This window comes from Condylura cristata, unplaced genomic scaffold (assembly GCF_000260355.1).
Source record: "Condylura cristata isolate star-nosed mole 26May11 unplaced genomic scaffold, ConCri1.0 scaffold00008, whole genome shotgun sequence".
Lineage (NCBI taxonomy): Eukaryota > Metazoa > Chordata > Mammalia > Eulipotyphla > Talpidae > Condylura > Condylura cristata.
The window spans coordinates 29,377,262-29,392,077 of record NW_004567109.1 but is presented as its reverse complement, the minus strand read 5'-3'; the positions used below and the strand labels follow the sequence as shown (position 1 = coordinate 29,392,077).

Genomic DNA, 14,816 nt, shown 5'->3' with positions numbered 1-14,816 from the left:
AAGGATTCAAATAATCATTAACAGATGAAAGGAGAAATAGAGCATGTCAATAGATGGAGAAAAGATATTCATAAAGTTCAGTCCTCATTCAACAAAAATCAAACTATAGAAACTTAACAAATTAGGAGTAGAAAGGAACTATGCTCACCTTACAAAACTATCTACCAAAAATCCCAAACAAATGCTGTTTTTCATAAATGATGAAATGTTTGAGGTAATCCAGTCATGATTGGGGGAGATGAGACACCCTCAATCACTGCTATTCATTATACTGGAGGTCACAACTTGTGTAATAAGAGAAAAAGGTTAAAGAATTGAAAAAGGAAGATTGGACAAATTTGTGGTTTTCCACTTAGAGAATCTAAAAGTGGGCCCTCCCTTTTGGTGCAGTGGGTTAAAGCACAGCACGGCAAGCCAGCTGCAGCCACTTCAGTGTGAGTTCAATACCTGGCCCTGGATGTGATCCACATGGCGTAGCAGACCTCTCCTGTCTCACCCGCTGCTCCCCTCAGCAGTAGACTTTTGTCAGTCTGCCTGTTCTCCTCCCCACTCTGTCTCTGGTGATTCCTCTCACTGCCACTGCACCTCTGGCCTATACCCCAGTTCTGAATGCGTAAATAAATTAAAAAGAAAATCCGGGCCCTCCCTGGTGGCACAGCAGGTTAAAGCACAGCACTAAGAAGCTAAAGCCACTTCAATCTCCGCCTGAATTCAATCCCAGCCCTGGAGGTGATCCACATGGCACAGCACACCTCTCCTGACCTGCCCGCTACTCCCCTCAGCAGTGTCCTTTGTCAGTCAGCCTGTTCTGTTCCCCCTCTGTCTCTGGTAAATCCTCTTACCACCCCAGCACCTCTGGCCTGTACCCCAGTTCTGTATGCATAAATAAATAAATCTTTAAAAAAAAACAAATCCAAAAGCATTAACAGATGCTGAATTTAGGATCAATACATAGAAACCAAATATGTTTCAATAGATAGGCATCATGCAAAATTTAAAGAAAAGGATACCATTTACAATGGTGACAAAACTTACCTCCAAAAATAACTAGAAATTAAAGATATCAAAGAGGTTCATAAGCATAATGGAGAAGAGTAATGCTTTACTGAAAGGTGTTAAATAAATGGAGTCTTGTGCTATTATTGATGGATAGGAATAGCTGACAGATCACTTTCAAACAATTTAGATTATTATTGAAATTTCATTCCTTAGAAAAATGAAGAGAATTTTGAAAGAGGATGTCCCAGAAGAGAGAGACACAGGGAGGATGAAAGTTTCTCACCATTACTTGAGGAGATGGAAGCCAATGAGAGCTTACTTTTACCTGAATAAATGAATTTACTGATTGCACGTTCCTTGTGGGGACTTAGGAATTTAGATTGAAAAACTAAGGAAACATCTCCAAACAAATTTTATTTCTGCTTTAAAAATAAATACGAGAGTTTTCCAATCCTACCTCCTCATCTATTGAAATAAAATTGAAGTCACATAATCTTTAATTGTGATCTATACTCATGAGAAAATCAGATATTTAGCTTTAAAGACATGATTTCAAACCTTACAGCACTGGCTGCTCAGGCCCCTCTTTCTTTAGTTCATTAATCACAGACTAGCACCTACTGGCTAAAATAGTGCACTTCCACATTGATAAAGTAATGGAGGGTTTTCACCCACCTGGAAGCTAAGATTTGATGGATTTGCCTTCTAAGGCATCAAATATGTCTTCTAAGGACTTCTCCACACATTGGAGAAACTCTCGAGCATTGCGGCTTGGGTAGGAGGAGACATTACAGCCTATCCAGTTGTCATGAACAGCATACCCAACACCAAAGCCATCAGGCACCACAGGGGCAAAGCCACCAACGTTCACCGCCGGGCTGCTCAGAGTGCTTGTGGACAGGATATTGTGGTTTATCTGCCCGTATGCAGGGTCCAGGTACAGCTCGGGCAGGGTAGTCCCTCTGGCTGCTGCCAAGTACCGAAGAGCAAACAAGTGTCGGTCAAAGCCCTGGCCTGTCAGAGACAAAATGGAAAACTGCACTTAGAATCTCAGACCTGAAAGGAACCTTAGAAAGACCTCCCATGTATGGTAGGAATCCCCTCACATCATCCTTGACAGAAGAGGGTCTGTCTGTCTGCCTGTTTAACTATCTTGCTAACCCCTAAAGCAGATCACACTGGAAAATTCCCCTTAAAAAAAAAACAATAGCTGTGCTGAGAATGAAAACATGATTTAAAAAAATTTGAAACTGCATCATTTCAAACCAAAGAGTCAAGAGAAGTACAAATAGAGAAGTATTGACTAAAAAGCTAAGTAAAACCCAAACTTCAAGTGTCAAAGACAAAATTGAGTCAAAATGGAAAAGGTATCCAACCGGGATTCTAATCACAGCCCTACAGGTAACTTGCTGTGTGACCCAAAGGGCTCCTATAAAATGGGGGAGAAGACCCAAATGTCTTTGTTATCCCCTTTAATTCCTGTTCTTTGGAGAACATGAAAGAATTAAAATGTATGATCCTCAAGGTCATCTTCAAATCTTGAATTTTACCAAAGTGGCAAAGAATGCTAGTTAGATTGAGGAAGAAATCCTGAGATGGCCTATTAATAGAAAACCAGTACCCTACAACTGAGTTAAAGTACAAAAGCCAATGGACTTAGCAATCTGAAATTGTCAAAAGTTGAATCTGATGACTAATAAGTACTAGAAAGACAATCATCTCACAGCTGAAATGGACTGCATATGATGATGTAGATATATTTCTCCATCTCTGCTTAGGATAGAATATCTTGATCCCTGTTGACTAGTTGGGCTATTCAGACTACTAGGGCAGAAAAACAGAATCATTCTGGGAGTTGTAAGGTGGAATACACGTAATAAGGGATGGAAACCAGATGAGAGATACAATATTGCTAAGATTGACCCCAGTGCTGAGGGTAGTGAGACCCAAGGCAAGTTCTCCACCCCATCTCACCCATTGCTGCTTCTTTGGTCAGAGTGTTGTGGTACTTGGAACACTCGGCCATCAGCTGCTGAAGCTCCCCAGCGCTGTGCTTGGAGGGTGTCCTGACAAAGGCCTCAGAGCACCTCTTTGTGAAGATGGAGGCTGGGCGGATGGTCTCGGTGCGGCCGTGTTTGAATGCTGCAGTGCTGCAAGACTCATAGGTGGCCACTGTCTGCCCATATTGCCGCAAGAAAGCCATCTGGAAGGCCAGCTGGGCCACTGAGTCAGGGCTCAGCTTCTGCTTCTTCAAGAATTCTTTACCTCCTCTCTGAAACTGGATACAGTCAATGGTGAGGGTTTTCATGGTGGCATCAAACTTTTCCTTAGCAGCACGGATGCCAGATTTTAAGGCATCAGTCAGCTTGAAGTTGAGTTTCTGCACAGCAACAGAAGAGTCAGTGCTGGCGGGCTGGCTCTGTGGAGTGATGGCAGGAGTATGAACGCTGTCTTTAAACACTTCATTAAAAAACCTGAGTACTGCAACACCATCACCCCAAGCATGCTCAAAGTGGACAGCGGAAGTGCCATCCTTGGCTATAATGAGGTTAAAGGACTTATCATACCAACGGTTTGTGCCATCACCATGCAGCATGTTGTGGGACAAGTGGACAAGGTCCTTAATGGGGAAGTCATCCAGGCAGAGACAGAACGCAGCAGTGTCTACTTTCCTCAGAGTTTCCTCATTGCCACTACTCAGCAGCTTCTGCCGGAGGTCTGCCCAGACATCCCGGTTCTCACTGGTTAGATATGTCAGTGGAAACTCAGGGGCAGGACTGTTATCTGAGAGAATGTACTTCAGATGAGCCTGGATTTCAGAGGCACTCACAATGTTCCCATCTCTATCCAGAACATCAAAGACATAGAAATTTCCTTTTCTTAGGACCATGAGATGTCTAGCCTTGTCATCAGTTAAGAGTTCATCACGAACAGGTTTAGGTAAACGAGTTGAATTAAAAAGTCGAAAATACTGAGACATATCCAGGGGATAGGCATTGACTAAGTAGGCACCATACCAGGACAGGGAGGAAGGCACAAAGCGTATGAGTCTCTTGAAGGTCTCAGTGTCACTCTTGGCAGGGTTCAAGTGGAACACTTCTGGCTCCAAAAGGCCAGCCCGAAGTGTCTTCAGAAACCGAACAGCAGAAACAGTCATGTTGGTTGCCCGGATAAGCTGATCGTTATACCCAGACTTTGGGTCAGGGTTGAATGCCATAAATGGATTAAAGTTCAGCACAATGGACTCTCGAGCAGTTAAGTACATATCAAACCAGGGGCCTAAAAATTAAAAGGACAATATAAAAAGTAATGCAATCCCTAAAAATAAAATTTGAGAAAAAAAATAAGGCATATGCAGATGGCATCAATCTCTAGAAGTAGGAACTTCCTGATTGTTATTCATGACTTAAACAGGAGACTATAACATGTAGTCTTTCGCATATAGTTTCCATTATCTATAATGTATTTGTGACACCATGATGTATCTGTGAAGATCTTTATTTCTTTTTATCACTAAATAATGTCCCATTATTGAAACGTGGAATGGAACAGTATATGGATATAATAACTTGTTTATCCATTCATCAAATGATGGACACCTGGGTTGTTTGCCCCTTTGAGTTATTATGAATAATGCAGCTATGAGTTCGTAATTCTCTTTGAGATATAACCAGAAGTGGAACTCCTAGGGCATGTGATGAGTCTGTGACCTTTTGGTACCTGTACCATTACCACCTACAGTACATGAGGGTTTTAATTTTTCACATCCCAGCATTATTTGTTGTTATTGTCTATCTGTTTGACTGACGTAATTCTGACAGGTGTATGAATGTGAAATTGATCTACATTTCCCTAATGCTTATCAATTGCTTTTTTTTCCTCATCCTGTTCCCTTTCTTGGCTCTTAAAGGAGTAAAATACAACTCACTTAGTTCATGCTAGAACAGAACACTTCATTCCCACCCATTTCCCTATGTTATCTCATTCATCTCCTCTTAAGATAATACTTACTTGACTATCTCCCTACTGTGGGGAAAAATCTTCACTATCATTCTGTGTCTTGTGTGCATTTGTATACACCGTTTTAGGAAATGCTTGAAAGGCAACTAGAAATAACTATTAGTGATCACTGTGGATCACTAGCCCTCTGTGTTCCTGTGAATATTTTGCTTGCAAAAAATTGCAGAAGCAATGTTTTGTCAAAAAATGTGTCTTCAAGGAAAGTTCCCACCAAAATTAGCAAACCTGGATAAGCTCTACAAGTAAAGACCATCTTCCTTCCACTCACAGTTTGAAGGAAAAAGTTTTTACATGTAAAGGACTGGAAAATGGACACCAATTTACCTATTATTCATTTGCTCATCCATTCATTCCTTGAGAATCATTGTCAGGCCCTAGTTCAGGGTATGTATAGAAGAAAATTGATTCAGAAGAACTCCAGTAACATAGACAAGAAGAATTAACACAAAATTAAAATTAAAACCAAAATGGTAGGGGAAAAAAGGTATGAGGGAGAGGGAAGGAAGATTTGATGAAAGAAGGCATGATTTATGCCTCTGATCCATTTAGTAACTGAACTTAAATTTTTAAGTCATAAGCCAATAGGAGAAAGAGGTTGGGAAGAAAGAAAAGAACAACTGCTGGGAGCTGAAAACACTCAGGCAGCTGGTAGTGACTAAGGCAGAGCCAAGAAAGCCACCCGGAAGCTGCAGTAGAAAGCCCAGAAATATCACGATTTACTCAGCAGAATCCCACAAGCAACCAGTATGTGGCATCTTTGATATCTCTGACTGAAAGACTGTGGAACTAGACTCCTACCCTCACTTACCAGAATCCTCCCCACCCCAGTAGATGTCTTAGGTCCTATTTTCTGGAGAAAGTACATTTGGTGGCTAAGTCACAGTTGGGATCTCAGGTTGTATTTCCTCACTGCACTCCTACACCAGCAACTAGAAAATAACTTTTGGCAGTTAACCAGAAACATCTTGCGTTACTAACTTTAGGGGTACCTCAAGAAAATGGATTTGCCAGACCACATTCCAGTGAAGCCTGTAACAAGCCCCACCCTCACCTAAAGATCTATTTAATATCTCATTCAGCTCTATGACCACAGAGAAGGGTTAGAAGCAGTTGAAGAAGTGAAAGAGGGCAAAACAAGCAGGAAAGAAGTTTGAGTTAGACTATGAGGAAGATGAAAATTTAAAAATAATTCCCAGGTAATTTTTTTTTTTTAAAGATTTATTTATTTATTCACATGGAACAGGGGTACAGGCCAGAGATGTGGAGGGTGGGAGGATTCACCAGAGACAGAGAGGGGAGCAGAACAGGCAGATCAACAAAGTACACTGCTGAGGGGAGCAGCGGGCGGGTCAGGAGAGGTCTGCCTCGCCATGTGGATCTCCTCCTCCAGGGCAAGCGGGGATCGAACTCATGCAGAAGTGGTTTTAGCTTCTTAGTGCTGTGCTTTAACCCGCTGCGCCACCAGGGAGGGCCTCCCAGGTAAATTATTAAACACATAGTTTAATGCTACTACATAGTAACTTCAGAGGAAACAAAAGTTTTAGGTAGGAAAGGAAGAACAATGCCAATGTACTTGCTATATGACTCAGCCAACAACGAATTATATGGTCATAATAACATAAGCACTACACATGAGCTAACCAAAATTATAAGTAACTATACTACAAAAATGAGACAGGAAATACGCACGTGTTCATAGATATGAAGCAGATATAAGAGATTGTTAAATTGTAATCTTCTATAGTGAGCTATCAATAGATAATGCCTAAAACTAAAAAAGTTAAGATGCAGTATATAAGCTTGTAATTTAGAGAATGGGGGTATATACCAAAATGAGAAAGCAGTGATTAAAGGAAAAGTGAAAAATTAGAGGAGGGTCAGCAAGTACCTGTTTTTCTTCCTAATAGGACTTACAGAACCATTTCATTCTTTAAATTATGTACATGGGGCTCTCCCTGGTGGTGCAGCGGGTTAAAGTGCAGTGCTATGAAGCTATCCATAGCCACTGCAGTACGAGTTGACTCCCCAGCCAGAGAAGTGGCCCACAAGGCACAGCAGACCTCTCCTGTCCCGCCCACTACAACCCTCAGCAATGTATTCAATACATCTGCCTGTTGTTTGCCACTCTGTCTCTGGTGAATCTTCTCAGCCCCTGCAACTCTGGCTTGTACCCAGTTTCTGTATGCATAAATACATCTTTAAAAAGTAATGAACTGCTCCCCTCAGCAATGTACTTCCACAATCTGCCTGTTCTGCTCCCCACTCTGTCTCTGGTGAATCCTTTCACTGCCCCTGCATCTCTGGTTTGTATCCCAGTTCTGTATGCACAAATAAATAAATCTTAAAAAAAAAAAAAAAGTAATGAATTATGTGTATGAATAGCCTTAATAAAAATATAAATTTTAAAAAGTGCTGAGGGGACAGAGATGGAAGCAAATAACTCCAGATGGAGAGAGAATAGCTAAAAAGGTTTCACAGAAAAACAACCCATCAGGGTCTTAAAAAGAAAGAGTGGCCATAAAAAATGGTAGTGGGGGCCCTCCCTGGTGGCGCAGAGGGTTAAAGCACAGCACTAAAAAGCTAAAGCCACTTCCGCATGAGTTCGATCCCCGCCTGCCCCGGAGGTGGCCACATGGCGTGGCAGACCTCTCCTGGCCCGCCCGCTGCTCCCTTCACCAGTGTACTTCGTTGATCTGCCTGTTCTGCTCCCCGCTCTGTCTCTAGTGAATCCTCTCACCCTCCGCATCTCTGGCTTGTACCCCGGTTCTGTATAAATTAATAAATAAATCTTTTTAAAAAAATGGTAGTGGGAACAACATGGATAAAAGCACAGAAGAATGAAAGACTAATAGGCTAGAAGAACAACGAGTTCTTCAGTTTTACTGAGTATGAACTGTGTCAGAGTCAGTAGTAAGAGAGGCTGGAGAGGGCAGTTCAGCCAGGACACAGGGCTTAATCCTATAGCTACTATAGGTTCTGTCTTCACCTTATCTACAAAGCTGAGCACAGCTTCTGGTCATCACCTTAGTGGAGGAACTCAGCCTTAATGCTTACTTCAGAAAGAGGATGAGACATTACATCAATGCTGTAGTACGTAGTATGTAGTAATGTATTTCTACATCAGAAATAGTTTTGAGAATAAAACAGGAGAGAAAATGCTGCACTCTCTCTTACAACAGGATCTGAGAAAAATCATCCCACTGCCTGGCCTACCCACCTGAAATGTAGCTTGTCTGTTTATTCTGCTTGTCCTGAGCAACCAGCTGTTCATGTAATTCTTTTCCAATTCCATTTTCAAAACTCTTGCAAAATTGTTCTGTCTTCCTAAAATTAAAAGATAGAATCAAAATACAGCAAGGAATATATCTAAGTTCTTAGATTCATGGCATAAATCTGGAGACTACCATCAGAGGGACTTCTGATCAGAAGAACAATATAAAACAAATCTAGAATATCTTCTTAAAATGATTAATCAGGAAGATCAAACAACATTTCATATAACAATTCATAACTTAGGAGACCGGTTGGCATGGAGAAAAAGACCTTACTTTGGAGATAAATTTGAATTCTAGCTTTGTTTCAAGCTGTATGGATAAATAAGTTATTTAATCTCTCTTGCTTCATTATCATTTCTCTTGTATAAAATAATAATATAACACCTTCCAAGATTAAAAATATTGCAAACGGGGTACTGGAAGTTTTGGTGGAGGGTAAGTGGAATGTGTACATATGTGGAAAAACAAAAATGTAACCCCCCCCAAAAAAATTTTTTTTAATTTGCAAAGCTGAGAATTTAAGCTAGACTGAAACATAACATTTTATCACTGGTAGCTATTAAAGCATTACCATATCAAGAAAAGCTACAAATGATTAATAGGGATGTTTAAAATCAGAAGATTATGAATTGTCTCTGTCTCCATTACCATTTGGCTATCTTTGTGGCTAGTCTAATCAGGAAAGCAGTAATACTAGACAAAGTACCTACTATACCAAGACCTCATTTTAACTAATTAAATCTGCTACAACCCCATTTCCAAGTAAAATCACATACTGTGATGGCAAGACAGCATGAATTGTGGGGGCACAATATCTAGTCCAATACACTTGCTCACCAAGAAAAATTCTGGTATGTCATGTGCTCACCTCAGATGTATTTGTTTTATATTGTTCTCCCTATTGAGAATACATGCTTTCTGCAAATGGCCAGACCAGGTTGCTTCCAGGATACCTTCAAGATACAGTACAAATCTGGCATCACTTGTTGAGTCTAGTTAGAGAGACTCTCATCTTAGGGCTCGATCTTTAGGAGTGAATATCTGTTTCCTGAACTTGCTAGTCCCTCCCTGATAACCCCTGATGCTTGATTTAGCATCACTTGCTAGGGTCCCTCAACCACCCAACCACGTCATTCAAGGTCCTCAGCATGTACCTGAACTGACTGTCATCCAAGAGAGGCTTCTGTGCACTGAGATATCTCCTAATGGTGTCTTCAAGTTTAGGGATAGGCAGCCTGAGGAGAAAGCATATGTGCAAGAGGTTATCATTATTAATAAACTTATTACTGAATAATTAGTTTTCTTCCCAAAAACCAAGAGAAAGTCACTGAAAATAAAAACTGATGGATTTACTAATGTATCAAAGGTAACTCTTACCTCTACTTTTAAGAAAAATATAGTAATTACTTTTTCATTTTCTAGTGTATTTTACAACACAGAATCATATTAAAATGAAGGTCTGTCCAGGAGCCAGGCAAATCTAGGATAGACCACTAAATCATGCCAGGAATGGTAAGAGGAAGAAACAGATCTTCCTATGTGTGTTCTTACTGGTCATTCTCAGCTGGTAAATTCCCAGTGACAGCTATGGTGAGGAAGTTACTGGCTCAGAGTGAAATGAAAACACATGGACAGTACAGTACAGTGGACTTTCTTTATAGTTTTAACAATTTTATTGAGTTATATCCCCTAGTAGCTAAGCTCAGTCATAGTTTGTTATGGTTACCTCTGCCAACTGCCAAAAACTATATATTTAAAATATCTAAATATGTCATTGGGAAAACTGAAAAGTTATCCATAAAACACAGTTTAAAACCTTACTCTAAGATAAACTGTCATTCAGTTTATTTTTCAAGGAATGTTTATCCAGAATATGATATAAAAAAAAACAAATCTGAGGGCCCTCCATGGTGGCACAACAGGTTAAAGCACTATGAAGCTATTGCAGCCACTGAGGCAAGAGTTCAGTCCGCGTCCCAGGAGGTGACCCACATGGCGCAGCAGACCTCTCCTGACTGGCCCACTGCTCCCCTCAGCAGCGTACTTTGTCAATCTACCTGTTCTGCTCCCTACTCTGTCTCTGGTAAATCTTTTCACCACCCCTGCACCTCTGGCCTGTACCTCAGTCTGTATGCAGAAATAAATCTTTTTTTAAAAAAATAAATTTGAATTATAGCTCTATGAGCTAAATACCCACTCATAATACTTTAATACCCCCTTACATTCACAGACTGGCACAGGAAATCCCAAATACTACCTGTTACCTCATAATCACAAAATTACCAACTTACCGTTTCTCAGGACTGTGTTTTGATACAGTGGGGGCAATAATGAAAGTACCTTTTTAAACAAAATCCTAAATAACAAGCAATTGAAGTTTTTAAGAGCCTTTAATTTAAAAGCTTCTGGAGTGTCAACTCTAGCTTGAATTTATTTTATTGGCATAATGCAAGATTTAGTGATGATTTAATTTTGAGTCACTAATACAGCAAATACATTTTCTCAATTTTCTATCTATTAAAGCAGGATAGATTCTGTATAAAAAGCTCTATCATGGATATAAAAGTCACCTGTTTTCTATAAAAAATATTAAAGATAATGAATATGCCAAACTAACCAGATCTCTATTTTTGCATTGGATAAATGCCTCCAGTGTAAATGCCACCACAGTATTTACAGTCCACACCAATGCATTTACCTAATGCCTGGGAGGCAAAACTGCACAATGATGAAGCAAGTAGACAGTTAACCACACAGCTGTGTGACTGTGGGGATACCACCCACCCTTCACCTAATTTTTCTCATCTATAATATTAATATGTACCTCTTAGCATTCTGTGCAGACTGACTGAAGCATTGTATGTCATTAACTGAACTGTGCCTGGCACATAATAATAAAAACCTACTAGACTATTTACTACCCTAAGGAACTAGCTCACATCTCTTTCACAGCACCTAGCATAGCATTTCATCACTTCTATTACTTTGTCTGTCCCCCATCCATCCTCCTGTCTTCCAATAACAGCACCCCTTCCATCTCCAGTCCCCATGGCTCAGGTGGAGTTGACTCTTCCCTAACACCCCAGGGTGGATTTACAGCTTACTGGTTCAACACAGTAAGACCCTATTAAGAACCTGCAAGACTTCATTACAGTATTTTTTTTTAACTGTTAGGAAAGGGGAATCTCTAATACCTGAGGTCACTGAGAGATTAAGGTATAAACTATGCATTATGTGATGGCTGCCACTTTGTCACCATAAGGGAGAGGCTGCTTGAGAACAGTCACAGAAATGAAGGGTTGAGTGATATGGCAAAGAGTCCTGATGACACCATTTGAGTCCCTTAATCCAAACTGGATTTTAAGGTCTGTAAACTCATAAATTCTTCTTTACATAAATTAGTTAACTCCTTATCTTTGGTATCTTTCTCACTTTATCAGCACACTAGTCCTGTGAACTGTGTGTTTCCATTGCTACTTTACAGTAAGCACTGTGGCTCAAATAAGTCAACTGAATTGTCTGCAAGTTACATACTTCAGGTTACAGAGCTTCAGATTTTGGAATCTGAAACAGAGCTCTATCAGACTTCAAAGTCAGGGCTTTCACCAAGTGTCGTGTCAAAATAAGTGTAAAATTAGTGAAAAACACAACATATTTTATCTAGAAACTGAGGAATCTTATCTGACCCCAATTTATAGCTGAGAGAAAGAAGGAAGGAGGAAATCAGTTTAAGGTTGTACACAGTGATGAATGTGATTGTAGCTTCACATTCCTACAGACTTTTGTACTGTGGATGGGGTTAAAGTAAAAGATCTTGAATACTCTCCACTTTCTAATTCTAAACTAGAGGAAATCCTGTGACTTTTAACCTGGGTAGGTACAGGCCTGCCTGAAAATCAAAGGCCATCTGCTGAGAGATCTGGCAAGTGAAGACAGGTTGTGTCAGTCCTCACCTTTCCCCTACATACTGGCTCAGCTCACACCCAGGCTATAAAAGGCTCCAGAGGCATATCCCAGGCTGATTCCGCCACAAAACCCCTTTTTCTTTCTCTTGTCCTTTTTTTCTCTGTCTGCCTAATCTAAACAGAGGGATTGTAGCTAAATAATCTCATTTTAGTTTGTGTTAGATGTTTGTGCACTATTTCATTTCTGATAATTTATTTTCCTAAGAGGTTGGGGGAGGGTGGTAGTGATGATGGTGGGTTAAATGGTTCCCAAATATGGAGAAAAGCAACAACTGAGTAGTTAGGGGTGATGCCTGTCATATTTTCTTTGTTCTATGAAAGAAAATCCCAAACAAGCCTGTGGGGTGAAGAGGCTGGCTTCTAGTTCCTGACCTGGGAGATCCCTGATGGAAATTTGGTGACGAAGTGAGAAGGGTCTTTGAAACAAATTTTGAACTTGGCACTAGGAGCCAATGAGAAGTAAAGACATTAGTTTTTCATTTTTAGAGAATGAAGGAATTTGGGGAAATTTCTAATAATTGAGGAAACCTGGGGGCTCAGATAAAGGTTGGGTATTCAAAGGCTGGTAAAACTGGAGGGTAAAATTTAAAAATTGGAGGAGAGGGCAGAGGAGTGAATTTTATAAAGGCTGTTTTCATAAGGGAAGCAGTTTATGGGTGGAGTGTTTTAGAAGGGTGGGTAGTTTATGGTGAGGAACAACAGATAAAATTTGGTGGCCTCTGAATTTGATGTGTATAAGACAGCTTAGGAGAGCTATCAAGGGGGTGTTTAGAATGCTGTAGGTGGACAAGCTTAAAGGTCAAAATGGGGAGGAGGCTATTTTAGGGGGAGGAACCTGGGGCTAGTGTTGAGGGTTTGGTTGGGGTGAAGTTTCTTGGTGAAGAGGACTTAGATGCTGAAAAGGATATGAAGGTATATTGTGGTGAACAATTGAAGCGTGTATTTGGGGGCCCTTAGGGGATGGTAAAAGTACAGCATACTGCAGTCAGTAATAGAGACTGGGGCTACGGAATGGGGGTAGGGGTGAAGAGTTTTTGTGAAGACGGTGTAGTGTTGGGAGATGCGGAGGGAGGCTATAGTGTTATAGGGAGGCTGACCTATCCACATTCTAAGTAGAATAAGAGGCAGTCAAGAAAGTACTTCAGGGACATTCCAACTGGTGGTGCTGAAGACAGGAAGGCTGGACATTTTTCAGGGAGAAATGTAAGAGACTCTTACAACAAGAGTTCTGTTAGAGTCTGAGGTTTTGAGGTTCCGGTTCTAGATTCTGAAGGTCACAGGATTTCCAGACTGGGAATGCGGAGGCTTTCCGAGTTGGGTTTGGGGGCGGAAGCAGGTGAAGTGTGAACGACTGGAGGGAGGTAGGGATTGATCCTGGGCAGGCAGTGGAGGCAGGGACTGGAGGCCGGGCTCACCTGGGCAGGCTGTCTTGGAAGTGCATCGTGGGCACGATGCTGCGATGCAGGTACTGACCGGGCCCGGAGTCTGCGCTGAGGGATCGACAAAGGACTCCAGGGCCAACAGCAGGAGCCCGAGGCCAGGCACGTATCAGCAGGCGGGCCACCATTCTCCCGGCAGCCTATGGTAGTGGGAACGCGGGGTAAGGGGGAGCTCTACTATAGAAAAACACAGGCAGACCCCCTCAGAGCTCCGGGACGCTGCGTCAGGAACTCGCGTCCAGTTCTGGATCGTCCCGAGAGCTCCTTCCGGCCGGCACCGCCCGCCCACGGAAGGCACCACCCATAGAAGGTTCCGCCCACAGAAGGTTCCGCCCCCAAATTTACCAGCCGCGGTCAGGTCCATCGCACTGCTGCTGTAGCGTGTCCGCAGTCCCTTTGTTGTGCTGGTCATCCTCCCGCAGCCTAGGCAGAGGGGAAACGGAACTCCGAAGCGACTCCCTAATGTTTGGGAACGAGTAAGAAGCTGTAGATTAAGAAAAAGAAAAGCCGAAACAAGCCTTTGTGATCTGGTAAACCTAAATGTGATCCAGGCTCCCTTCCCTGGGAGGCGGTGAGCAAAATTTCTTTTCTTGTCTAAGAAAAAAATGTCATACTTCATCGTACCTCCCAGGATCTAAATATGTAATGAGATACTTGGTACGCACAGTGCCTATCGCTTAATTGGTTTGCAAATAAATGGTGGTGGTTGGTATTCATAATCCGGGATGTTGGTCCAACAGCTCCTTAGACTTCATAGCTGTGCTGTGAGCTCACTGCAGCCGGTATTAAAGAAAACGTGTGCAGAAGCTGGAAATCGCGGCTGCCATCTAGCCACCTCGTCCGTGCAGAGAGTCCCTTCGAGCAAAAGCCCCATCTGCTTAAACATCCTTTCTTAATTTGAACATTTGGCAGACAAAAAGCTTTGTCAAAAGGAAACTGTTCTCTAGTTCCAGGGAGACTTCCAAGCCCAGTGGAGGACATGAAGCTTTTGCCACCACATATCATCTTCAAGATTCCTTCCAACACTGATTCATTCAAATGTCTATGATTTGAACAAGGGTCCCTTATCCATCACGAAAGAACCCCCACCATCCATGGTTGCTCTCAGCTACAGCTGC

The 14,816-nt window shown here is 41.7% G+C and overlaps 1 protein-coding gene across 1 annotated transcript; it reads right to left on the bottom strand.

The window, feature by feature from the left end:
• Window positions 1-994: 994 nt before the first annotated feature.
• Window positions 995-13,940, bottom strand: CPT2 (carnitine palmitoyltransferase 2). The gene is made up of 5 exons (XM_004679023.2): window positions 13,675-13,940; window positions 9,449-9,529; window positions 8,237-8,343; window positions 2,974-4,278; window positions 995-2,013 (listed from the first exon to the last, which is right to left on the bottom strand). The coding sequence occupies exons 1-5, from the start codon at window positions 13,824-13,826 to the stop codon at window positions 1,682-1,684; spliced, it is 1,977 nt and encodes a 658-aa protein (XP_004679080.1). The 5' UTR covers window positions 13,827-13,940; the 3' UTR covers window positions 995-1,681.
• Between the last annotated feature and the right edge of the window lie 876 nt (window positions 13,941-14,816).